This window comes from Stenella coeruleoalba (assembly GCF_951394435.1).
Source record: "Stenella coeruleoalba genome assembly, chromosome: 11".
Taxonomy (NCBI): domain Eukaryota; kingdom Metazoa; phylum Chordata; class Mammalia; order Artiodactyla; family Delphinidae; genus Stenella; species Stenella coeruleoalba.
Genome location: NC_137157.1, coordinates 22611770 through 22639373, shown reverse-complemented (window position 1 = coordinate 22639373; position 27604 = coordinate 22611770). Strand labels below are relative to the sequence as shown.

The 27604-nt window shown below is 40.8% G+C and overlaps 1 protein-coding gene across 16 annotated transcripts in view; it reads right to left on the bottom strand.

Moving 5' to 3' along the window:
- Positions 1-27604, bottom strand: part of ANKS1B (ankyrin repeat and sterile alpha motif domain containing 1B) — a gene marked incomplete at its 5' end in the record, with an annotated part of 1156737 nt that overhangs the window by 38522 nt on the left and 1090611 nt on the right. For 10 of the 16 annotated variants that reach the window (XM_079937790.1, XM_079937798.1, XM_079937801.1 and 7 more), the window contains 3 exons: positions 1142-1153; positions 16020-16091; positions 17982-18110. In XM_079937790.1, coding sequence (XP_079793916.1) covers positions 1142-1153; positions 16020-16091; positions 17982-18110 — 213 coding nt within the window. Of the gene's footprint in view, positions 1-1141; positions 1154-6182; positions 6329-16019; positions 16092-17981; positions 18111-24345; positions 24421-27604 lie in introns of all 16 variants that reach the window. The other 6 variants (XM_079937794.1, XM_079937797.1, XM_079937795.1 and 3 more) reach the window with 4 other exon arrangements.

The following is a 27604-nucleotide window of genomic DNA, read 5'->3' as shown; positions in this document are numbered from 1 at the left end:
TTTGGGTTTATAAAGTATCTGCTTTGCACTTGAGGATCTAAAAAGAGCTTGTTCCGCTGTTCCATGTGGGTGAAGGAATACGCCCTTTCCCTGACCCCAAGGGGAGAAATGAACAGCTCTGTCCCTTATGCAATTTCAAACAACTATTCTTTTGACTAGAGTTAAGCCACGTCAGATTGAACTCTAAGGATGAGTTTAGCATTAACAAAATACATGCCACCTCTCCCCATTTCTTCCTAGTCTCTCTCTTTCTTCAAGGCACAAGGCATGCCTGAATACGTACTTAAAACAGGGATCTAAAATACATCATTGTGGGGACTTCCCTGGTGGTCCAGTGGTTAAGACTTTGCCTTCCAATGCACGGGGTGTGGGTTTGACCCCTGGTCGGGAAACTAAGATCCCACATGCCTCGTGGCCCAAAAACCAAAACATAAAAACAGAAGCAATATTGTAGCAAATTCAATAAAGACTTTAAAAATGGTGCACATCAAAAAGATCTTTAAAAAGAAAACATCGTGGGGCTTCCCTGGTGGCGCAGTGGTTGAGAGTCCGCCTGCTGATGCAGGGGGCACGGGTTTGTGTGTCCGGGAAGATCCCACATGCCACGGAGCGGCTGGGCCCGTGAGCCATGGCCGCTGAGCCTGCGCGTCCGGAGCCTGTGCTCCACAGTGGGAGAGGCCACACACTGAGAGGCCCGCGTACCACAAAAAAAACAAAAAACAAAAAACATCGTTGTGAATTTTTCTTGGACCTGGCCAAATCCATAAAAGCTGATAGTTTACAGCAGAACTGCTCATGGCCACATAGGAGATAATACCACTCCATGACAACTGAGCCCTCGGGGGCAGAGGCTGTATTTTCAGCCACAGCAAAACCGGACAGTGCAGGCAACCTACTTTATCATTCAGAGCTGCTGTAATCCCTTAGGCTAAGTTCTTACGATAGATGTTCACAATGGCTGAATGTGCTTACAGTTTGCAGCTTCTACAGTCTTATGCATCTGCAAAAAGTTTCTCTGTAATTTAGCAACTGCCTTTTCTGGTTAGTTTCATCATTCATCACAGGTCACTCACAGTCTGTTTACTTCATTTCCTGCTGTGGATACTCCTAATAATCACATTAAACATCAAGAAGAACCTACCTGACAGTTAGCCTGATGGATTTTCCAGACAAGACAGGTGAGAACATAATAGGAGAGAAAATACATAAAAAGGTGAGAGGAAACCATTTCAGTAATTCACAGACAGCACAGACTCATTAAACGGTAAAGAGAATAGGCTCTACAGATATATGTTGATGCAGGGAAACTGTAATTTTAGAGATTACTGCAGGCTTTTCCAGACCCTGTCTCTCCTCTGCTTCTACTGTTTTCTCATCGTTCTGTTTATTGCATTGCACAGTCGTCTGATGACTGACATGCAAGAGCCTTCTGCTTTGAGTGTTCCACAACCAGCTGTCTTATGTATATTAAGGAAACCGAGAAAAATATGAACTTTCTTGATTTCTTCATTTATTATTACCCATTTTCCATTTTTAAACTCTGAAAATGTGACCAGAATGAAAGAAGGTTGGATAGTGTGAATGAAACTCATTGAACTCAATAATGATAATTACATTTCATCTTTCACTTGAGCCATGGAAAAGGTGCTTCTCATTTTCCTGGTTGTTTTTGACACATCTTTTTGATAGCTACTATATCCGCGTCAAAGACAAAGAGAATGGATTACTGAGAGTATTACTATTTAATATTAACTGTTTCATACAGTATAGAAAAAAGCAGCTCCCTCGAAGTGCTTTTTAACTAGTTTTAAAATTACCCAGACTCAACAGTTTTCTTTTGTGATTGCCGAAAAGAGATATTATGAAATTGGAATGTAAGGATACTTTTATCTTTTTTAATGCTTTATCCAACCAACTCTTAACAATGTGCAAGATTAAGTGAAGGCAAGGCTAGAGGAAATAACATGCAGTGTGCTGACTGTAAGGCAAGGCCGTGGGCTGAATCTGTAGAGACGGGGAAGGAACAGGCAGTGGTTTGGTGGACTGTGTGTGTGTGTGTGTGTGTGTGAAGAATTCTTTGCAAAGAGTAACAATGGGTTTTAACAAATCACCTCGCTCATCTCTTGCTGTGAGTACATTCTCGTGGACAGATCTATCTGTAACATGAAATAATATACACCTAACCCAAGGTTAAAATACCAACACTTCATGTAGTATCAAGAAAAACCCCCTAAAGAAAAGAGAAAAACCCATTTCTCATTCATTGAGCAATTGAGTGGTTATACTAGGTAGGCGGCCCATGTGCTGGAAAAATGCAGAGTCTTCTTTGCGGGATGTCACACAGACCTCAGACTGTGTGCAGACTCCGGTCTGCTGAGAGTGGTTGTCTAGTGCCGTGTTGAGAAGGATTCTGAGCCTGTGTCCGGGCTGTCGTTAAGAGGGTTGGGAACAACGTCTGCCATGGGAGAGGGAGAGGAAGGGGCACATGAAGCACACGTCACCGTTCCTGGCTTGGTCTGATACAGAGAGCAGCTATAACGCAAATGTTGACAAATGGGACAGAGATGTGAACAGAATGCTTCCAGAGTGCTGAGCAGGGAGAGCCTCACTCTGCACGAGGAAGTGGGCAAGTCCTCATCCATTCATTCAACTAACACCGGCTGCCTGCTAGGGGTGACCGACCTGGCTCTTCAAGGTTGGATAGGAATTTTCCATGTGGCAGAAGAGGACACAGAGGCTGTTTTAGCCGCAGAATCAACATAATAAACATCTGGAAATGAGAAATAATATAGTGGGTTTGGGTAACTGGTGGGAGATGAGGCTGGTACAATAGGTTTGGAAGACTGTGACTTACTCCACCAAGCTGGGATCCACTGGAAGCTTTTAAGTAGGGATCAGATCTCTGTTGCAAAAAGATAGTTCTGGTGGTTGGATGGACTGGAATAGCTAGAGGCTGAATGCAGGGAGGCAGGAAGCTGTGGTGTAAATTCAATTGAGAGAACCTAAGCACTGAGTTGAAGTAGATGCTCTGGAGAATGGAAGGGGGGGGCGGGCACCATTCTGATAAAGAAGAATCAAGAGGACCTGCTGACTGATCCGGACAGAAGATGGGCGAGCGGGAGGACCGCGGACAAAGAGGCCGTCAGCCGAGATAGGAACCCTGGAGGGGGACGTGCCTTCGCATGAAACCCTCTCGAATGTGATAATCCTGTGGGGATGTCCACTAGAAAACTGGAAATAAGCATTTTCAGATCTGGAAATCCAACCACATTGAGGGGGTGGCTGAGGATATGGGAGCAGATAAAGTGGCTCAAAGAGTGAACTAGAGGAGGTCTAAGAATCACCCCTCAGGGGATGGTTAATACTTAAGAAATGGGTAAGAAGAGTCAATGAAGGAATCTGAAACCTGACAGCAGTATCACAAGTCCAGAAGAAGATTCCTTAGAAGGTGGGAGCAGTGCCTGATGCCAGGAGGACTAAAAAGGCCTAAAAATCTGTGCCTGGCACAGCGGCTGGCACACATAGGAGTGGCTGCTACTTCTACTGCGTTTCCTGGGTGAAACCCCTGGTTTGGGCAAGTAGAAAAATTTGTTGCTGATTTTATCAAGAGCAGCTTCAGGACAATGGTGACAGCAGACACAGAAAAGAACACGGTGCAATGAATGCCAAGAGGGGGACCAGAGAGCTAGAAAGACAGGCAGGTCAGGACACAGGCTCTTAGGCTGAAATGAGGGCATCAGCGGGGATTTCTGTCCTGATACTAAGATTTCACATCGTATGTCCAGCCAAGCTAAACAAAGAAGAAAAGATAAAGGATGGTCATTTCTTTCTCTTCCGTGGGTGGCAAGAAGCCCTGCTTTCCTAACTGGAGGCCACACTGGGGTCCCATCGATGCAGGCTGTATTGCGGGTGGCCACAGGTTCCAACCTGCAGCCCAAACTGTACTTCTTCTTCCACTGAGTCAAGATAAAAAGATGATGGATCTGGCCAGCCGCAGAGTTCAAAGGGGCTGTGGGAGGTCTTCAGGGTAATGCACCTCTGTTAAGGCGATTATATTTCTATAAGAGATACGGATCCAACCTCTTTCTGGACTCTACAATCTAGAGGATTTTCTGATGGTGTACTTTACAGAGCTTTAGAGAGGTCTATTCACACATAATTTTAATGAAAGATGAAAGCGCACAGAAAGAAGGTAAATATACTGAGTCTTCACTGGCTAACCAGGGAGGCAAGAAATCCAATAAGTGCTTCAGTTTAGGAAGGCTTTTCAGATATCAAAATGTGAGGTCCCAGGCAGCTGAAGTCCCACCCTCCCCAGCTTCTCTTCAGTGTTGTCATCACCTTCTTCTCCTGCCCAGGGACAAAGGCACCTAGTCTGGACACCACTGCTCAGGTTACAAAGCATCTGCTCTCAGGCAGCTTGGTTTCTATGGACCTATCTTCATGCTTTGCTGTGTTTCTGGATGGTGAATACTCCCATATGTGTATGTTAAACATTGAAGCTTTATTTATTTGTATAAACAGAATTCTCTTCTTCAGGCCCATTTCCTCAGTAAAATGCTCAGGGCAAACTTTCTTTTGTGGTTCCCTTTTGTTTCTAGTTGCTTTTTACTATGCCCCACTCTGTGGAATTTCTGAGGTTTCCGGAGTCCTCAAAGCCCCTCCCTTCAGTGCCAGCTTCACAGGAGAGACTAATTTGTAATGAGGACCTCTGCATACCTAATCAGCTACATACTCAGGGGTAATGCCCCAAATTAACTTAACCTTTGCAGCATCTTGTTCTCCCACTGAAAGCTGAAAGAATAGAGTGATATTCCATTGCATTTTCTTCACAATTTCCTGAATTAAGATGACCATCCTTTTATTATTCTAAGAGAAACAGTATTTAGTTATATAGAGATGTTACATTTCTGAAACCTAAAATAAAATGCAACTTTTGAATCTTCAATTTGAAGCCAGTCCTTTATTTAGCACTTGGATTTATATTGTTTTTAAGCATCATACAGAACAGGGATAATTTTCTATCTGGAGGTGGACTGAATATTGTTCTGAAATATTGTACTTAATAGGAAAAGTAACTGAACACTTTCAAAGCATTTTTTTTTCAAGAGGGATTTTTGGATTCACCAAGGAAGGAATCAACCTTGGTGAATCCAAAAATTCACCATCTTTTTTCTTTTCCTTTTAAATGACAAATTATGAACTGCTTGGAATATTTGTATCAAGTAAGAATTTGCCATTGAGCTTTTGTTCTAGCCTTACAGCACACCCTGAAAATATCAATAGTTTCTCATTTTCTAATGCAGAATCAACAGTATGAGAATATCCTTGTGAGATTGCAGGGACCTTTGCATCTCAGAGCAGGACTTTCACAAGTGTGCATGAGAGCAAAGAGGTTTATAACTGGGACTGGAAACACTTCAGCTGTGAGCTGTAATGTTGGATTTGAGTCCAGAGTGACATTTATGCTCTTAACAGGAATCAACTGTGCCCAGTAATCAGCACAGAGAGGAAAAAGAGTGAGGCAGTCCGTGGGGAGGAGGTCACTGACTCTTCATTCTTACAATACCCCGATAACTGCTGGCGTATTTTAAGCACAGACTGGCACAGATTTCCCAATGGTCTACTGCCATCCAACTTAGAGCATATTTTAACCTACACATGGCTACCCTGAGAACGCTTTCTAGTTAGATATTCAGTGCTGAGTTATAGCTATTAATTTTTTTTTTTTTTTTGCGGTACGCAGGCCTCTCACTGTTGTGGCCTCTCCCGTTGTGGAGCACAGGCTCCGGACGTGCAGGCTCAGTGGACATGGCTCACGGGCCCAGCCGCTCCACGGCATGTGGGATCCTCCCGGACCGGGGCACGAACCTGCGTCCCCTACATCGGCAGCCGGACTCTCAACCACTGCGCCACCAGGGAAGCCCCATAATTATTAATTTTGCCATATAATATTTTCCTTAGTTTCAACACTTAATTATTATATTCAGTTTCAGCAAGTAAATTAAAATAGGATCAAACAATTATGTTTGGTAGCCTCAAGTGACTTTCAAATGATTAAAAAAATACACCAAACAAGCAATATTGTGGTGATTTTGTATGCAGCAAAACCAGCTACACTGCGGGGATTATTAAGAGAGAAAAAACAGACCGCAAATCAGCCATTTAACATGAACTCTTACCCTTTGGAGCTCAGTTTCAAAGTCACTTTCTGGCCTCCCAGCCGACGGGACGGCTTTCCTTTTGCTCCCCCGCCTGCTCTGTGAGCCTCTGCCGTCCCTTGGCGTCTCGCTGCTCTGGGGTGGGGCTGTCTGCTCCCCTCAGGCACCTGAGGATGGCCCACACCTTTCTCGATTTGTCTCTCTTATAATGACTAGCACATGGTCTCAGGTGAACCCTATGAAGTTGTCATTTTTTTAAGGGTCAAAAATGGCTCAATATCAGCAATTTCATAGGGTTTGATCTAAAAGCTGCTGAAATCCATGATTGTTAAAGGAATGAGCAAACGAATTCATGTACAACAACGAGGAAGAAGCCAGTTTTATAAAGAAGGACCACTGCCCCAGCCTCTCGACACACGGAGAACTCAGGAGACTTTTCAGAGGGCCGAGGTACTCAGAGCCAGGCATGGAGGCCTTTGAAGACCTTGGAGGAGAACCACGGATGTGACCAGAGATGCAGCAAGAGACTCCTATGGCGTGGCAAACGCGTCACAGATCTTGTGGAGTTCAGCTTCGAGGAGGGAAGGGTTAGGACTTCGTTTTGGCAACAGAAAATTGGCTCAAACTGCAAGCAGTGAGATGAGAAGGAAAGACTTCTTGAGAGGACAGAATGATTATTAGGGACAGCTGGGAAGTTTCTCCATCTGGTCTTTAGTAAGAGTTTCCCTCATCTATCCCTAATGACTTAGGGGTAAGTCTCATTTAGCTGGAAAATGAGGGTAAATGACCTCTCAAGGGCTTTTCTGGTCACAAGGACTCTGACCCAAAGGCTGGGCGAATACAGAGCCTAAGTAAGGCCACGTGACAAGAAGAGACAGTGGGCAAGCAGCAGCCATTCAAACTCCTCCTCCGGCATAAGACTCGGCTATTGTACTGTGGAGTAACTCACATACCCTGGCCAGGTCTGCACAGCACAAAGCAGTGCCCTCTATCTCGATTCCTCTGGCCCTGGCTGGTATCCAGGCACTGTGGCAGACTGTTCTACCAGGATAGCCTATCTACACAGCAGCCTTACTGGAATGCCCAGTGGACCAAGGCGGTGGTTCTCAAACTTCCGAGAGCATTCAAGTAACATGGAGTGCTTGGTAAATAACAGACTGTTGGGTGCCACCCCTAGAGTTTCTGATTCAGTAAGCGCTACAGGCCGAATGTTTGCATCCCCCCGAAGTTCATTTGTTGAACCCTAACGCCCAATGCGATGGTATTAGGAGGTGGGGCCTTTGCGGGGTGCTTAGGTCATGAGAGTGGAGCCTTCATGAGTGGGATTATGTGTTTATAAAAGAGGCCTGAAAGAGCTCACTTGCCCCCTCTGCCAGGAGGGCATGGTGAAAAGACGGCCATCTATGACCCAGGAAAAGTGCCCTCGCCAGATACCAAGTCTGCCAGTGCCTTGATCTTGGACTTCCCAGCCTCCAGAACTATGAGAAATAAATTTCTGCCAGTATACGGTATTTTTGTTCCAGCAGCCCAAACAGACCGAGACAGTAAGTCTGTGGTAGGGCCTAAGATTTTGCATTTCTAGCAAGTTCCCAGATGCTGCTGATGCTGCCAGTCTGGGGACCACACTTTGAGAACTTCTGCTCTAAAGATGCAGTTTGATGAATTTGATTGAAAGTCACTGTCAGAACTGTTCTCTGCTGCTATACATATAGACTCAGTGTACTGCATCTTAACATTAATTCAGAGAGACATTAATTTATCAAAACACACTATGCTCCACTTGACAAGTGATTTCCAAAAATCCTTAGTTAGCAGTTAGCTGCAGCTCTTGGTCTTCAGAGCAATTAACTAGTATTTAATTCACCCTTGGTTCCTCGGGGACTGTGAAAGTATAAAACATTCTGCACATAAAATAAAGAGTTTGGGTCCTGAAGACAGATTCTAGAGTTATGTCTAGAATAGATGTTGACCAGATAGAGTTGATAAGCCCAGAGGTCATGCTGGAGATGTATGTTTTCTCGTAAAAGTTCCCCAGTTCATCCTCAACTAGGAACACATCCAAGATATTAAGTTATGCCCCTGAGAGGTGTGACAAGCAAACATCAATGCGTCTTCTTGGATTGCTTCTGGGAGTATAAATTGGAACAATGTTTTTGCAAGGCAGTTTGGCAATACTTACCCAGAGTTTCAGGATGTGTATACTCTTTGACCCAGTCAGTCTACATTTAGTGGCTTATTCTAAAGACATAATCAGACCAGCTGCAAAAGACTGAGGTATAGGGATGTTACCCAAAGTATTGGTTATAATTGGAAAAAATTGAAAATGACCTAATGACCAAAAAGGGGAACTGGTTAAATAAGTTTGGTTCAGTTATGGATTGGAATATTGTTCAACCAGCGCAAATAATATTGGGGATGAACAGTTATTGGAATAAAAATGTTTCAAAATATATTGTATTTAAAAATAGATTATAAACAGGCTCAGAGTATTTCCATTTTTTGTCGAAAAGCGATGCCTGTAAACGCACAACTGATCAGTCTGGAGGATTATGTACAAATGAGGTGTTAACAGAGGGGTGTTTACCACTTCTGGGTGGTAAAATTAGGGTTGTTTTTATTTCTCTTTTCTATATCCCTATTTGAAAGTTGAATAATAGTGAATGTGTATCGCTTTTGTAAGAAGCAACTGTAAAGTTTAAAAAATTTAAGATTTTTTAAGTTAGCAAAGTCAACTGTAAACATGTGCAAAAACACACGGACTTTTTCAGTCTATCACATTTAAGTACAGCTTCAGAGCGCGCGCGCGTGTGTGTGTGTGTGTGTGTGTGTGTGTGTGTGTGTGTGTGTGGTGTCATCCTGAATTTATGAAGGGACCCAATGATAAGCTCCTTCCTCCAGGGCCTCCTCTACTCACTACAGTAAGAGCACAGGAGGGTATGTTTGGATTTCTGTCTTAGCTCCACCCTTTTCAAACTATGTGGCTAGGTATTTTAACCTCCCTTTGTCTTAGTTACTTCATCTGTAAAATGGGTATGTTAATATAGCATCTCCTTTGTGGAGCTGTTGTGAGATGACATAATTCCGTGCCTAGCATGTAGTGAACATCAATAGATTTGGGCTATTACTGTTATTCTGAGGATTAATGCTTTCGCTTAGCTTTTCAAAGCACAGCACCCCACTGGCAAAGGAGGGCAGAAGTAAAATCAAAATCTGTCAGCGTAACTGAATAACCTCTGCGGAACATACTCGGACTGCAGTGAAACGGTGGCTGCAACAGGGAATGTTCAGCAGAACAATGTATCTGAACCAAAAACAACTGACTCACTATGTTTAGAAAGAGGGCTTCAGACAAGTGGAAATTAAAGACAGAAGAGGCGCATGACATCTTTCAGTGATGTGGAGCAGTGAGGGTGTTACATGGGAGAAAAGCCAGTAACGAGAGTAATAAAAACAAAAATAAAAAGTAAAGAGAACTGGGGTATGAAGATGATATGGGATACGGTGATTGGGACCGTTTGGTGTTCCACTGGGTAGACTCCTAGGAAAATACAATACTCACGAAGCAAAAAGTACACACGAGCAAAGCACAGTGACAGGGGTTAGAAGGGCAGCTGTTTCGTTGTGTGTATTGCTATCTTAATACACACACACAGACACACACACCACATTCAAGGGCTTAGACCTCTGTTTACCTGCCTCGTGCAGTACTTTTGAGAGAGTGAAAGATAAAACTTGATTCCTTCCTGAAACTTGGGCAACAGAAACTTTTAAAAAACAGTTGTTTTTAGGTTTTTTTCCCAGCCTGGTTCCTAAGAAGTAGTCCCTGAAATTATTTCTGAAAATGACAGTTCCTCAGAGAAGGGATTTGTATGAGGACAGAAGGACTAAACATGACTTCACTTTGAGCCTCTCCTAAGGAAAGAGCCTCTTAATTTAACATTTCCACCTGATTCTAAACTCTACCTTTTTTCAATCTTTCCAATCCATTCTCTGCCATTAATTTCTTTCCTTGCAAACACAGAAAAAAGATGGTCTTCACACTTCAATCAAGGCACAGATGATTATTTGGAAATCTATATTAAAATTCAACTTTAGAATTGTTTCCAGATTAAAAGTTTAAAAAGCATATAAAGTTAAAGGGAACAGACTCAACAAGAAGTCTGAACCATGGTGAAACTGTCTAAGCCCTTTGGGAAATAGAGGTTCCAAAACCGAAGTACACTGGAAGATTTGCTTATTCCTGACTTAAACATAATTTTAAAATATTTCCTTTCTTACATCAGAAAGGCCGATTTCTACCTTATTACAGTTGAGAACAGATATTTCTTTTTCTTTTGTTTTCTTTTTTTTTTTAGGGAAATGTCCTTGAATGCAAACACCTGTGACACCTGTGAACATTTCTAACCGTCAACTATGGGATTAGGGGAAAGTCAGATTTCAGAGTATTAAAGTGAATAGAATGGCCTACCTCTTACAGTAGCAGATGTTTCCTTATGGTACATTTAATGAGGGAAGTGAGAGAGTGCTATATATTAGTGATAAATATTCCCTGGGGCAAAACTCAGGGTTAGGGGATGGGGTATGAGTAAGTCTAGGGAGGCAAAATGGAATAGTAGGACCTCCTGTTGCCAGAACAAATCCCTCACTTCACCAAACACTGTACCTCGTAGAATCTTGAAGTGGGAGCTAATCATGCCAAAGAGAACTGAAAGGCCCAAGCAATCTATTTATTGCTTTGTAAAGTTCAGTCCTGTGGACACATTAGTTAAAAGAAGCAACTCCCAATAGAATTAGGAACAAATCACCTCCCCTAAATATGAAATGCAAAATTACATATAACATCGTATCTACAGTGTTCCTTCATTTTTTTCTTGCTTTTGGCAATGACCTTTAAAAATTGGAAAGAAGAGTGCAGGGTCCCTAAGTTTCTGAATACTCTCATATATACTGTATACACAGAAAACCAGGGTAAGGACCCCATCAGAGGTGGGGCAAAACAAATGAAATAATCCAAAGCAAATCTATCCATCAATTTACTTGTTTTTCCAACGTTTGGAGGAAGAGGTCACGTGTTTTAAGATTTTACTGAGCTAGACCCTTCACAGGCATTACTTCATGGAACCATCACAGCTACTTCGTAAGGTAGCTATTATCAGCAGACCCTGGGGACACAGCACACACGGTTCCTGCCTTCTAAGGGGCACAGGGCAGGTGTGACCAGACGTCACACAGTGTTGTGTGAGGTGTGACAGAGGGAAGGTTCCATGTTCTGTGGGGAGTATGTTAGGGGAGGATCGTGTTCAGGACCGTAGAGCTAGGATTCCTCTCAGGAACCCTTTTAGAAAGGAAGACTCTGGCTCTGAGCCCAAATCTAGCTGGAAAACCCAACCAGGAACATAAAGGCAGCACGAAATGAATGTGTTCAGATTAAACGGATATCTGTCACAACTCCTGACATATTACTAATATGTTTTAAATTTTTAATTTTAAATAGACATGTCTGTAAAGCTATCATGGGAAAGGAAATAAGCAGCCAGTTGTACCACTAAGGTGCAAAATAATTCACAGAAATGATCCTTCCTAAAAGGATGCCTCAGTAGCAAGACATGGATAGTCTCGTAGGCTTTTATTTAAAAAAAAAAAACTCTAAAAGATAAGGCAAAAACTACAATTTTACTTACAAAATGATCAGGGTTTCTTGCAGGTTTCTATTGATTCGTTTTCACTAAACACAATTCAGAAGATAATTCTTCCGGGGATGGGGGGAATCTTACAATGAAAACCTGCATAAAAGTGTTTACAGCAGCTCTATTCATAAATGCCAAAACTTGGAAACAACCAGGATGGCCTTCAATAGGTGAATGGATAAACAAACTGTGGCACATCCATACAATGGAATATTACTCAGTGATAAAAAGAAGTGAGCTATCAAGCCACCAAAGACACAGAGGAACCTTAAATGCATTCTGCTAAGTGAAAGAAGCCAGTCTGAAAAGGCTACATACTGTATGATTCCAACTACATGACATTCTGGAAAAGACAAAACTGTGGATGTAACAAGAAGGTCAGGGTTGTCAGGTGTTACGGTAGCAGCAGAGAGAAGGGGTGAGTAGGTGGAGCACAAGGGATTTTTAGGCTGTGAAACTATTCTGTACGGTAGCGTAATGGTGGACACATGACATCATGCACTTGTCAGAACCCAAAACACTGTATGACATAAAGAACAAATGCTAATGTAAACCATGGACTTTAGTTAATAATAATATATCGATATTGGTTCATAACTGTGACAAACATACCGCACTAATGCAAGATGTTAGTAACAGGGGAAACTGTGAGGGTGGTGGTGATGGAAGGACCTTTCTGTGCTTTATGTCCCATTTTCTTGTGAACCCGAAACTTCTCTAAAAGTTAAGTCTATTAATTAAAAAATCTTAAGACAGTTTGAAGAGGAAAGAGACTGGTTAACCTGAACAAACAAAGAGAGAAGTGATTCCATACTGCAGAATGATATGAATGACTATCATCTCACACATGTCTGTTAGTTATGGTGTATTTTTAATTGAAATAATAGGTGTATAATAGAACACCAGGAGAGTAGTGTAGAATTATCTTTATTTCAGAACTGATGGGACCTTAGAGATGAATAAACAGGTTTAGATAAACTCAGAAAATAACCAATCATGACTATCAGAGAAGGGAAAACTGTGTTTGGTTTCTGCTGGGGCAAACTGAATGTGTTAAAGTAAGTGTTATGGAAAAAAAACATTTATAGTTGCTAAGGATGCAAAAAAAACTCCTGAAATTTTTATTTATGTTAGTACATTGGAATGTAGCCCAAATTACTACATATGTTTGTTAGCTAAATGGTTTAATTTAGTTGGTACTAATCTTACACACTCTTTGAGGGTTTCTAAAGTTCTTTCTTTATCAACATAAATGATCCACCTTTTCAGCTATTTTAAAATTCAGGACAATAAACGTTCCACTGGCACATGTGAGAGGTGGTACAGCCTGGGGATTCGAGTATGGGTGGTGGAGTTAGACTGCCTGGGTTCAAATCCTGGTTCCACTACTCACTGGCTGGGTGACCTTGGGCAAGTTACTTAACCTTCCTTGGCCTTTGTCTCCCCATATGGAAAGTGGGGACAATAGCAATACTTATCTCATGATTAAATGAATTAATGTACATTTCACTTGTGCAGGGCCCGGCCCACAGCTCTCAACTGTTAACTGTTATTAATCCCAATAAACTGATTTTAGGAGACCACGCCTGATGGCAACATGAAGACACCTCTATGGTGATACTTCTGCTACTCCTAGAATTACTGTTAACATGTTGGCCTCCTCCACTGAATCGTACTCAGTGACAGCAGGAGCCGAACTGTAGTCATCTTTGTTAACAAAAACACATTTAAGGAAATAGTTCTCAGAATAAGGAACTACACTGATTTACTTCTTACTGGGAAAGAAATTTTAATTTCAGCTAAAATTCATACTGTTGAATTGAAAACTTTTTTTTTTTTCAATTGAACTGAAAGAGGAAACCAGGTAAAGTTTTAGTGCACCATACTTTGGCACAGTGACATTACGGTATATCAATTTTAAGATCATCTGTGCCCTCAAGTATTTCCCCTGGGGAGACTGGATTACACTGGGACTTTTGGCTGAAATGCAACCATGTTGAAAAGAGAGAAAACAGCAACTGGATGTTCAAACTGAACATCAACTGCAAGTTGAGATCCACACCATTTTTAGTTGGTGAGAGCTCTAATTCACAATTCAATAGTTCCACGTAACAGATCAAATCTGCGCTTCTCGTTGTGAAAGGCTCTGGTGAACCCAGTGAGTGCAACTTCAGCTACTGTATCAAAGACTGATGTTTGTTTAATCAAGATGGGAAATAAGGGTTTATGATATCCTAAGAAGCGATAAAGTTCTTATCTTCATGCAAACTACCCAAAATAACACCAAGGGCAGCAAACTGGATAAACACCCCAAAGAACAGAAGACTGGCTTCTAAATAGATGGCCTTTTCATTTTAAGCAACAGACAAGTATTTAACTAAATTATTCTCCACCGAGACTATTAAAATGGTTTTGCTATTGCTATCCAAATGAAATTTCAGATCCACTTAATTTTAAGAAATTGACCGAAATTCAAATCACAGATTTGGTGTATTTTAAATGGTGCTAGGTGCTCTATGCGCTATTTGTGCTCATTACCACATCGAAGTGGCTGGACTCAGATGTATTAAATCAGAGATGCCAAGTTAATTTCTTAGACATCTTCATAAATAGCTCTAAAATTATTATGAGGCTTGATGATTGAAAACCTTTCCCATTTCTTATTGTTCACTGGTGACATAATTTAGATCAGATAGATATTTAGTATACAAGATTCCCAGAATTATAAAACCAGGAAGAACCCTAATGGGCATCCAGTCCAATGTCCTTACTTTCTAAGAAAATGAGGCCCAGAAGAAGCAGATGAATGTAGTAGTTAAAAGCTTGGGATCTGGAGTCAGACAGACCCAGTCTCAGATTGGCAAGTTATTCACTGCTGGACCTTGAGAAAGTTACTTAAGCTCTCTAAACCTCAGTTTCTCCGTCTGCAAAATGGGATCAACAATTGTACTAATCTTTATAGCTTTGTAGTAAAGACTGGATGAGCTGAACACTCGAAAGTATTCAGCACAGAAGACTGGCACACTGTAACTACTCAGTAAATGCTACCAGTTATTATTATTATGACTAAAAACTGACTCCTAAGGCAAGTAAGCAGCAACAGAACTAGAACTTGAGTTGCTGCACGTGTCACAGTGTTTTTCATCTAAATAGTACCTGGGATAAAGATTCACTGGTCCTGACAATTTAAGTATAACTACATCAAATAGAAGGATAACTGTTTCAGTTTTTCTGCTACTGAAATGATCAAAATATTAAAATGACGCTTACATTACTGAGGTGTCAAATTCATGAAGATTCACATGTACTGAGCTTTTCGTGAGCAATGGACATTACATGTTTACCTTTGTAACTGTTAAATTATATGCTTTCAAGTATTTCCCATCAAAAGGTGCTCATATAAAATAAATGACAAAAGTTAGGGTTCACTTGCTAATGATCTTAAATTTGACCCTGATTAGTTGCTATATGGACTAAGTCCGATATTCTTAATTTGTATCATCAGTCAGATATCACCATATCCTCTACACATGTGCTATGGAGGAAGAAGAATAGGGACACATGAAAGAAAAAGGTCACATGGATCTGCAGTGTGAGTGAGAATCAGTTTGGCTAATACAGACTCCTCAGAACCCAGCAGCCACCAATCACAGACATTTGGAATTGCCGTTTCTGTCAACACTGTGTCCTTATATGATTCAGCTCAGAGTTGAATGTTTTTCTTACATTAAAAAATGAATAATTAAGAAGGCTCATAAGGAAAATGAGCTTTTTATAATGTGCTCTCAGTATTCTCCATTTGTTAATTTTTAGTTCGTTGGCAGTCTTTTCAATAAATATTCTCAGACTGTCAAGTGGGTGCTTAAAACATTTTCTTGTAGTAAACTAAAGGTCATTTTTCTCCTAATCTGGAGAATGATCAATGTATATAAAATTACTTTAACTCTTTAAAAATAAGAGTAACTGAATTAATAGACATCAGCTCAAACTACAGTGACATAAGCTCAAATATAAAAACATGAGAAAAACCCAAACACCTTTTTATATAACACCAATGTGATTCAGCAGACCAACAGATGAAGAAAATAGTAATCTGAAAAGTGGCAATCTGTATCCACAGCCAGTATTTAGTATTTCAGTGACTAGAAATAAAATGGTTTGGCAAACTTACCCGCATTTTTGCACAAGCATCTTGGGTTGATTCTGTCCCCCTGAGCTCTTTTATCAGCATAGAACCTAAATACTGAAATACAAAAAAAATTTAACGATTTATGAAAAACAGAATATAAATATGAGTAGCAATTTAAAAGCAGACTGTAGAAGTACTACTGGCCAGGTTTCCTGGCTGTAGGCTGCTGCATAACTTTTAAAAACTAACGGTAACTAATTCTAACAAATAAATGCACGTATAGAGAGAATGCAGCAGAATTAAGCACAGTTCTGAAAGCTGTAAATTGCTCTTTATAATAAAACTGTAGCAGTTTCTAAAGACGCCATCTTTCAGATCATATTTAACTGCAAAACGGGGGCATCTAAAAATGTTTTCCCTTGTTTTTTGAGGCAGCTATGTCTGCAAAAATAAATCACATCACTATCTATGTAATTACAGGGCTGTATGAGACAGCTGAGAAGCTAAGCAACATGCACCCCATTTGGACTTAGTTGGCTGCATAGGTAATTAACGTTAGGCTGTTCTGAGGCAGAGATGCAGTTTTGGACCTTTTTCATTCACAGCTGTGTGCCCTGTGGTTGATCCACTTGAGAACAGGCTGGGAGCGTGCGGGGAGGGGGAATGTCATTCACAGTTGTTCCACAGCCCAGAGAGCTGAGTCTTTGGTGCAAACTGACACTGGAGGGGCTGAATGGGGCTGAATGTCTCCTCCCAGGAATGACCAACCACTTTGCCGTTAGGTGATCGGATCCAACACTGCCTTGGTACAAATCGTCACGCATGCTTCAAATTCTGGCTGGGGGCGCAAATAGCTTTTAGCAAAATGTCTACTTTGTCTTTCTATCAGTTGACTCCCCTTCAACCTTTTGAAGCTTCAACGGGGCTCTTCCCATTTATCATTTTTCTCTAATTCCCTTCAAAAAACAGAAAGAGCTCTATATGTCTTTTTTTAAAAGAGTGCATTAAAATAATTATTTTCCTGACATGACTGAGGAGACCCTGGCACTCTGCAAAAACTGGGTTGGGAATCAGTCCTACCGACCCGGGAGGTCTCTGACTTGAAGAGGTTGTGCAAGGGCACAATAGCAGAGGGTTTGGTCAAAGCCTTCCAAGAAAGGCTCAGGGATTTGGCATTTGAGCCTTGGAGGAGGGAGGCATTTCAATCCCCCAGTTCTGGGAAGATCACTATTGAAATGAGTCCAATGCTTCAAGATATAAGCAGTTAAAGGGGTGCAGAGAGCACAAAATGAAAAAAAAGCCTAAACTACTGTGAGATAATCAGAACATCCACATCTTCATCAAATTAAGGAAAATGATCATGGTGAAATCCTTATCTTTTAAGGTATCAGGAAACTTTGTCCTAATTGAAACATTTATTTTAAAGAGAGACAGTTGCAATGCTCTGTCCTGGGTTCAGCCACTTTCCCTGCTGTAGTCATGACAACCACCTGCCCCCAAACCAATGGTATCTTTTGAACATCTACCTGTTCATATCATTCACAATTCTCAGCTAAGCCTGATTCTCTCTCCTATTTCAAAAAAAAAAAAAAAAAAGCCCAGTACTGTAATATAATCCAAATGATGACAATGAAAAGAATCTGGTATTTATATAGAGCAGTAGACCCAATGTTTTGAGATTTGTAAGTGGAAATGTCTATATGTGCTGTATTTATACTCATTTCTATTTTAAGATAGCAGTTTATCACATTTAATTTAAAATATACAACTATATAAGGAGATAAAACAGACCTTGAGCTTACAAGATTAAAAGGGTTATAAAGCTCTATTTATTTGGACTTTCTCTGCGGTGAGAAGGCTACTTTAAGAAAAAAGAGAAGGGGAAAACATTTTAGGAATTTCAGTGATGGACATTTGGGGATACCTTCAATATAAAAGTAAACAGGTTAGAAATGTACCCTCTATCCCTGCTGGTACCCAAGTACTGAATTCTGGGTAACTTACAAAAGCTTTGTAATCACACGACTGGAAGATGAGCTTTTCCGGGTGGTGTTGCCAGTACTGCACTGGAGTTGAGGCTGTGGCTTCGTTTGGAGGTCGCAAGGTAATGGAAGGTTCTCCCCAGTCTCCTGTCTGAAAATCACATTTATTCTAGAGGTAACATGAGCAGTAGGCCAAGTTCATTCCCTATAGCTGGCCTGAGTTCATCTTATACCTGTGTGCTGTAAATGTGCAAATGTATATTATATGTTTGTTATGGTTTTATATGTCTTAGCATCATATTTCCCAAAGCTGAGTTAATTTTTGAGGTATGAAAGAAGTTGACCTATTCTATTTTTCGAATGACACCCTAAGGTAAGTAATTTTAAAATAAAACATGAATATATTCATAAATGATTTACTAATTTTCTGTTCCAACAGAAAAGAACATACAATCCTTGAAAGACTTTTCTGTTTTTAAACTTGACTGAAATGTTTAGTTTGAACTGCTTTTGCATTCAGAATACACAGTTCCATCGGTTTCAGTTCCCAGTTAGGACATGTACCATGTACTCTGAATAATTTTATATCTCTGGAGAAAAGATACAGTAGGTGTGACACTAAACAGAATTTTAGAAGAAAAATATACTAATGGATGATACCTAGTTTCCCTCCTCTGAATTCATTTGTATCAATACAATACTACTGTGGTTGTCTTGGATATACTCAGCCAGCTCCCTCAGAAAAACTAAAGCATGAATGAAAAATAAATATTTAAATACCAGGTTTGGTCATACATGCACATGCATGTACTTGAGGACCCTAATCACAAATACAAGCACATTCCCATATGCTGGTATATCATATAGTACATAAATGTCCACAAAGACAGACCTAAGACAGAAGGACATTCTATCATTTTAATTATCATTTTCCATGAGGTTAACCTCGATATGTTTTATTACTGTCATGGTTTAGTATGAGCATCTATAAAGTCAAAGGCCTGTGTTGGGAGATTTCTCCTTTCCCTCGTAAAGATTCTGATTGTTCAAGATTTGGTTCTTTGTTGGACATAACTCAATCTAGACAACAGGCAGATTTCCAAAGCCACTCTCCCTCTAACTTGGATTTGGTTGGTCTTACAGAATTATGAGAAATTACCTTTCTCAGGAGCTGGAAGAGTATAAAGAGGTCTCATGAGCTCCAAAACCAAATAAAACCTTGGCTAGAGACAAAGTTCCACAGAAGTACTGGCAAATGGGTTGGCACTAGGATTTCTTAAGGAGGACTTTCAAGAAGTCTGGGATAAGAATGCCAAATTTTGGATGTAGGTGTATGTTTTGGGGGAAAAAAGTCCATAACTTTCATTAAATTCTTTGAAATGCTCTAGAAAGTTCAAAAGGTTAAGAGCCCCAAGTCTCCAGGCGTAGCTTAAATAGGATGTGTGTTTTGGGGAAGACGACTACCATTCCACTTTTTCCCTGTGCAGTTTGGACTTACATTAGGAGGAATACGAGGTGGCTGTCATTACTGGAAAGGGTTAGGCATAGGCTTTGCCGTCTGGAAATTTCTAACTGGCTTTAAAAAACAAAAGAATTCTAGAGCCCCTTAGGAATGCAAAGGCCTTGTCACAGAGGCAGAGGAATGCACAAGCCTTTTCATGAAGCAGAGAGCCTGTAGCTTTTCTCCTTAAGATGGGTGACTCCCAACCACGGGAAGAGCAAAGTGAGCCTCGTAGTATCTCCTTGGCTTCTCACCAGAGTGTGTGACCAGTCAGAACCCCTCTGCTCGTCTCTTACGCTCTGCCCTGAGCTACTCTGTGTGTTAGTTCTGTTCTAGTTGCTGATTTACTCTCACAGGGCTCCGTTCTCCCATCTCCCGTCTGTTGATATTGTTAAGGCTTTACCTGGAATACTTACTTTGGCATTTTTAAACAGAAATCCTATGTTTTATGACCCATCCCTGACTCATTCTTGAGTTTTTCTTCATGTTTATACAAACTGTTATTTCGTGAAAGCAATAACTGATTGCAATTAATTAATTTGGAGTAAGTTTTCCTCTGACTTCCTATTTTGATCTTTTCTTTTCCTTCTCTCTCAAATGTCTGGATCTTTTTTATCTCTCCAGTCTTTATTTCAACTGGCTGTGATTTGGTCTTAAAAAAACTAGTATAAAACTAAAAATGCAGAATATGCGAATTTCAATATTATTTTGAAGCTGAGTGTAATAACCTTTAAATAAGGTAAAACTCTGGAAACATGCAGCTGTGAGTTCTTAACTAAAAGCTCTCCTCACATCTAGCAAATCATCCTCTAATCTCCCCCCATTAACCTTTTCCCCTGTTCTCCCCCCTCCCTCGATAAAGCAACAACAACATAGCAAACAGGTGTTGTACATTTAAGTCACAGGTAACACTGTTAACGGAACAACAGAAGTTGGCACACAACTTTGTGGAATGATACAAAAGGAGCTGGTTGACCTCAAAAGATCCTTCGATCCAGTGTCCGCTGACGTGACAACCCAAAGCAAGCATCCAATCTTCACGTTAGCCCTGTCATCATTTAGCTGAGGTTCACCTTGGCCAAGCTCAATGGGCAGTTTTCAGAAAAGCCTGAACAGACATGGCAGGAGCTGGGGGTACCATGGGTTGTGGGGCAAGGGTTGTGGGGTAGGGGTGGGGATGGGTGGGTGAAGCTGGGGTTATGGGGACATTTGAGGTGTTCGTACATTAAGCATGCAAATCATATGCAAACTCATTCTCTAACTGCTGAATTAACTCAGGCACTTTTATAATTGAATTTCAATGTGAGTTCCACATATACTGAAAGCAGAATGCCGATGCAAATATTTACATCATCCACAGAAGTCGCAGCAGCCATTTTGGGAATTACAAGCCCCAGCATACAGCACCTCAGTCTGGAGATCATTTCCATCTCTTATTTGATAACCACTTGAAGAAATCAGTGGTGCTTCCATTTAATCTGTTTAGGCAGCGCCATCATCTGCTCTCCTATGACTCCACTTTGTCCAGAAATCACAAACCACTGCTTTGAATCCAGAGTGATCTGACACACTTTCCCTACGTGCAATGGGGGGAGATAATTATAGGGAAGAGAAACAGAATCCTTACTTCATTTTCTTTGAGGCCCAGAAAACTTTGCTCCAGTGCAAATATTTTAAAAATTCCCTACAGGGACTGAATCTACCTTTCTGGAAATAGAAACTGAATTTTGTCATACTTAGTGCTATTTCCAGAAATTCGTTTTCAAACAGAGGGAAAAGTGTTCTTAAAATTGAATTTATAAGGAAATAATTTTCCTTTCTTCCTGGAAATTCATCAACTGATTTTTTTTAACCTTAGATCTAAGAACATTTAGAAGACTCTGCTTGTACGTGTTGATTTTTCTCTTTGGAATTAATTCAGTGGGAATGGATGGACTCCTCATTACTCTATGGTAAAGGGCAGATGTGGCCTTGATCCTTGGGGTGGCATTCAGCTTCACCTGGTTGACGGACAGTAAAAACAAAAGTGCTTGGAGAACAAGGGTACCTTAGGTCTCCGTGCTTTTGGAGGCTGAATTACAGCAGGAATGAGCTATGGAGGAAAGAGGTAGAGCAGTGCTAATATGGAGGAGCTGTAGAGACCAAAAAGCAAAGAAGGGGTTTTGCCTCGCATAGAAAATAATTTCAGTTTTGAAGCCCAGTATTAGCTCTTGTTAAATAGTACATTCGTATCTAGATAATATCTGTATTTCTTCAGGTAAGTTTAAAACATTAATACTTTCCCAGTTAAAAATGCTTGTTAAATATTAAATAAAAATCAAACAGACTTAAAAAGTCTTTTGCCTGAAATAATGGTTTATAATCAAGTCTTATATTTACTGAAAAGTAGATCTAAACATGGGTTACAATGAAGCAATACTATTTAGTTAGAATAACAAAATAAAATTGAAAAAGCCTGGGGCAAAAGCCTGTCATACTGTAAATTATTAGTGACTGGCAGTGCTTTTTAAAAGGCTTAAGAAATTGCAGAAGAGAAATTAAAATGATCCAAGGCCCTCTTACTAAGTATCTTCAGGATATTTCTTTAAAGCTTAAAATACTTAGAGAAAAATCTTTTCTTTAGGTTCACGTATTGAATGCTCTTAACAGTCCGAGAATTTGGCCATGGATTAAAAGCTTGTTTACTTGGCATATACGTATGTATTTATTTCCTTTAATATATATCAGTTAAACAGAGGAAAATGTACATTATTAACTACCCCTTCAAACTCAAATAAAAATTAACCTTCCAATACGAAAGAAAAACATAATTTGAGATTAAAGTTTTAAACGGAGAATTGATTCTGCTTAAGAGGTATTTGCCAACTGCCAGCTAGAAATTCATAGCCTGCTGAGTTTGAAGGATTATAATTGGGCCGTACCCCATATAATGTAATTACATTAAATGTCTCATACCACCAGCTGAAAGTATAAAACTGCTAACTGAATTTAGTTATAACACAGAAAAAAATTTGCAAAATTTCAGAGCTTTTTATTGGATGGCGGATTCCAAAATGTAGCTTTTAATCTTTTCATTATTTCAAAGGGTGGTAAAACTGCAAGGTTTTAGTTCATGTGCACCAGACATATAATTCTAAAACATCATATCACATAGCTCTCTACCCCCCAAAATGGAAACTGAAGATATCACATATTCTATATGTTCTGAGAATACAAAGGGGAAACATCATCTATATTCTTACTTACTTCCTGAGAAAACAGTTTTGTAAGGACGTCAGTAGATAATTAAAAGCTATGATTATGACTTAGTTTCCTAACATGAACAGGAAGATATGGTATTTTCCAGGCCTTGTATTATTCTTTAAAGAATTTTTAAAATTAGGATTTAATTGATTTTTTAAATAGAAGCTTTTAAATCTTTTCTACTAGGAACTGCTCCCACCTACCTGCTTGTAAATTTAGATCTGAATATTACCAAACATTATTCTCTACTGAGAACACTTAATGAAAAACTAAAATGATTTTAAATGACGACTGTTATTTTCAGGTTTCACTTTCAATAATTCTGACAAATGACAGAGATGGGCTACCCAAACATGTATGATATATGTAATTACATTTACTTTCCATTATCTCTACAGCTTTGAAGAAGGCTACATATAGCTCTATATTTATAAATACGTACACATGTATTTGGATGTGAATGTAAGGAAAGGTCTCCTACAAACATTCACACACACATGAAAGCAAGATGCTGCTGCAGTTCTTTTAAAACATCTTCAAGAATAAAGAATGCTGGTTTGGTCAAATGCAGCTGGTTATCTTGAATTTGTTCCTTTTGATGATAAAGAGCAGAGATGGCCACTTCTGAACACGAAAAAGCACTGGTTAGAATTTACGTGTTCAGGAGGAACTGCTGGGTCACTGGAGCATCAGTACCAGGCAATGTATAGACGCTGTGGTCCCCAAGTGCCAGAAATTCCCATGCACAGGAGGAGGGGTGTGCCTGACATGGCACCTCAAAAGATGCCCTTTGCATGCCACCCCAAGAGCTCTGCTTAGTGATTCTCAACCAAATGCCTCAACCTCTTAGACAGCAGGCTATCCAATAAGAGAAATTTAACGGAGTGTGAAAATAGAATTGGATTTTAAAATACAAAATGGAAAAAAAACCCAGACATTAAAATGTTTCCTTTCCAAACAAAAATGAATTTTTAAAAAGTATGCCAAAGTGAACTGTGAATATTTGAATATTAAGCAGCTCAGAGTAAAACAGGTCATGATTTCACACACATTCCAAAGATCAGTTCAGTACTGTCAAGTGGAAAAAAAGAAAAAGGCTGAGAACCACTTTGTAGCTGTAATGGTGCCTCTCCTGGCTATACTCCTCCCATATTTGCATAAAACTTATATATAATATCATGCAAATCATACTCAAATATTTCTCACAAGTAAAGTGCATGAACCTTTAAGAATTGTTAGGCACAAAGGACTGAATAGCCCATGGACATGGGAAATACAAAATGGGGAAGAATAACACTGATATATACATGGGTATATATATATATCAATTTACCCTTTTCCTTTTTCCTGTAAAAGCAAGTTAACGCAGACACCTGGGATGAAAGCCAAACTCACATGGGACAGATTTTAACTGTAGACTTCCAAACCAAGTATGTTTCTTATTTTAGGACAATGTTTGCACGTTAACTAGTCACAAGGCACAGTGAATGAAGTATAAGAGACAAAAGAAATTTCAGGAGTTGTTAGACATCACAAATTTTCTGCATTGCCAGGACATGGTCCCTATAGCTACTGACGACACTTTGCAACACACGACACAGCTCAAGTTCAGGAAGAGAAAAATAACCATTTGTAACCTTACATTATGAACCTGATGGATGGCTGAGAAAGGAAATCCAGCGTTCTGATTCGTCCATATCTCACAGACAGACGACTGCTGATATAAACAGAAAACTATCTCATCTTGTCAATATTTAAAACACGGCAGCTACCAAGGTAGCATCAAAGAAGGGAAGGAGGAAAATAATAAAAAGCAAAGAATCATATTTCTTAAAAAAAAAAACAACTCAAAACACCAAAAAAACTTTCAGGGTGCCCGAGGTTTAATAATTGACTTTCAAGTCATTCTTTTGCCTAAAAACACTTTTGGGTTGGCTGGAAAAAAAAAAGACCATTTATGCATTAGTATTATGTCAAGGGAAATTACCAATCCATTCACATCTTGGAAAAAGCAAACTGTGTTTTACATTTGCCGAAGAGAACGGAAATACCTTCCCTCTTCATGTCATTCGTTTCAGAGGATAAATATTTTTATGAAGTTCAAGAAGGATGGGAAAAAAATCTTTAACACAGATCAAACATTTTAATTTTCTTATCTTCAAATGACCGAGAGCAAACAATGCAATAAAATGACTTTCCTAACTTAGTCATTGCTCAAGTTGGTAAACCTAGAGAGATTTTTCCCCTCCAGAGCTCTCAAGAGCAAAGCTCTGTGATTAACAAGGGAGAAGTGCCAGTTTGCTGCCCAGCAGAGGGAATGTGTGGTGGTGGAGGGGCCCCAGGGAGGCACAGCAGGGAGGGGCTGGGGTTGGGAAGCTCAGCTCCGTCCCTCAACCAGAAACTTTGGGGAATGCCATTTGGTGTCTGGGAGCCTAATGAATCTGCTCCATGATGCGGATTCTCTACCACACCATTAACAATCTAACAACCAACAATTATTCAAAGGCAGTAACGTTTGCTTAGAACCAAATGCCAAATGAACCAACACCCTCCCAGGAGTTATAGCAGAAACCACCAGATAAACCAACGAGACTCCTGGCTTGACCTTTACAGAGTTCTTTTCCTGAACTCCATCATCTAAAAGACACCATGAAATTGAATCACAGAAAATGGCAGAACGCCTGAACTTATTCAGCTAAGCGCCGCGAACATCCCCAGAATTCACAAGCAGAGCGCACAAAGATCAGTGCAGGAAGGAGATAAGAATGGAACCACAACACAGTTTAGAAACCCAGCAAAGAACAAGATCATCAGCAAATGCGCTGTGGAAAAGAAAGCTTATCCCTGGCTAAATGTTTCCCCCACCTCCACCCTCCCAGAAACGCTCACCAGAAATTTAACATCTCTCTCTCCAGTTCCAAAGGCAGCTCCACACACACCTACATCTTTGCTTTCCATCCCTTCTGTCATCTGGATGGCTTGCTGGGGACAGACTGTCAGGTAATTGGCATTCTGTTGAGAAAGTAAGATACCTGGGGTCTGACCAAAAGGCACCTCCAACCACCTCCCACTTAAACCAGCTCTGCTATTCTCAGTTTCTGCTCTAAACTTCATGCTATTTTCTCCACAGGGGCATCTTCCCCTTCCTTCTCTGCAAAAATTAAATCTCTAGCAAGTTAAGTCTTGGGGCCATTAAACCCCCAGCCTCGTCTCCAATAGGTGTCATCTGATTTAAATATATTAATTCCATGCTTCAGCAGGACTACCATCTTAAGCGGCGCCAAACATACTTCTAGGATACCCTTAAAGCACTGTCACCCACAGTTCTGAGATAGTTCTTTTACAGAAATTACATCTTCTACGACTTTCACAGACTTTTAGTGCTAGAAGTAACCCAGGGATCACCTGTCATCGGACAGATGAAGAGAAGGACATTCAGAGAGGTTAAGTGGCTTGCTGTGGTCACACAGGGAAGTGTCACAACGTGTCAGCCTGCCAGGATGGCTAGGGAGGAATGCCAGCCCAGTACTGACCTCGCCAGAAGACGGAGAGAATATTCAGTTATATGGAGGCTGTTTACTAATCCTGAAACAAATATATATAAATGGAGCCAGTTCATGGAACAGTCTCAACTCTACAGGGGTTCAAATACCTTAAAAGTTTTGTTTTCCAGTCAACTCCTCCCAAACGGGCCATGCCCAGTCCCTCCTCCCTGGTGGGCAACAGGCCAATCGACATTCTGGGCAGCCTGCATGACCTCCTGGTCACTTTGAGTTATGAAGAATTCACTTTTTTATAAAACTCCAATATCATTTATGATTCAAACTTTGCCCTTCCCCACCACACTCCAGTCCTGAGGCTTAAAGAAACCCGAGGTAGGGTGGCACGGTCCTCCTTGGATGTCCCCCATGCCAAGCTCAGCCTCCTTCATGCACTTAGCTGGGCCGGAGGATACAGGAGAAGGACAAGGGCCTCTCTCTTACTTGACAGTGGCTGAATTCTCCCTGCTGGTTGTCACTGCTTCTCAGGGTAACACTAACTTGGTCTCTGATCCTTCTCATAGGAGCTGCCCCGCCCTGGGTTCTACCGTATCTGTGGAGGTTCTCTGGAGGTCTTTGCTGGGGAGGGATGTCCCTACTGCACAGTCCCTGATGTGAGAAATGTGGCTCTAGCCTGACTTTCTCCAACCCCATCCAGCCTTCTTAGGTAGGACACGTGCACGCCCCTTGGGTGGGATGCAGGGGAGAGTGCACGAGCCCCGCCTCCTGACTGCTCATCCACAGCACATATATACATCCTTGCCACGCAGAGCAGTCTGCTCTGTGACCAATCCTCCTCTCTGCCAGGACATCTCCCTCCAGTTCTCTCTTCCTCAGTTCAGGTTGGTTGATCTGCATCTGCTCCCAGAAGTTCACCTAGGGAGAGAGATACCAGTTTCCCCTTCTGGCTGGTTCCCTCACTTCGGGTGAGCATTCCTCTTGGAGACCTTCTCCTTAGGCTTGGGTTGCATGGGGATGCACTCTCTCCCCTCCCATGGGAAGGGAGGAGAAGCCTCGGTTCTTTCCACAGTGGCTCAGACAATTCTCTGCCCCCCTGGCCCGCCCCCAGCACCAATCTTCTGACTCTGTGGACAGGAGGCTGACTGTGCAGGGCAGGATTCACCACCTGTTGGTAAATTCCAAGTAGGGTGTCTGGCTCCCTTATCAGCAGCTCTCTCTTTAGAACGTGCAATACTTAGTACCTACAGGCAATTTCCTCCTTAGCATCCTGTTACATGAATATATCTTCCAACAGTCACAGAAGTTACCAGAAAGTTAAGGAGGGAAGAGAGGGTCTTGTGCCATAATTATTTTTATTTTTAAAACTCCATATAAGATTTTCTCAGTGAAGAAATAAAACCC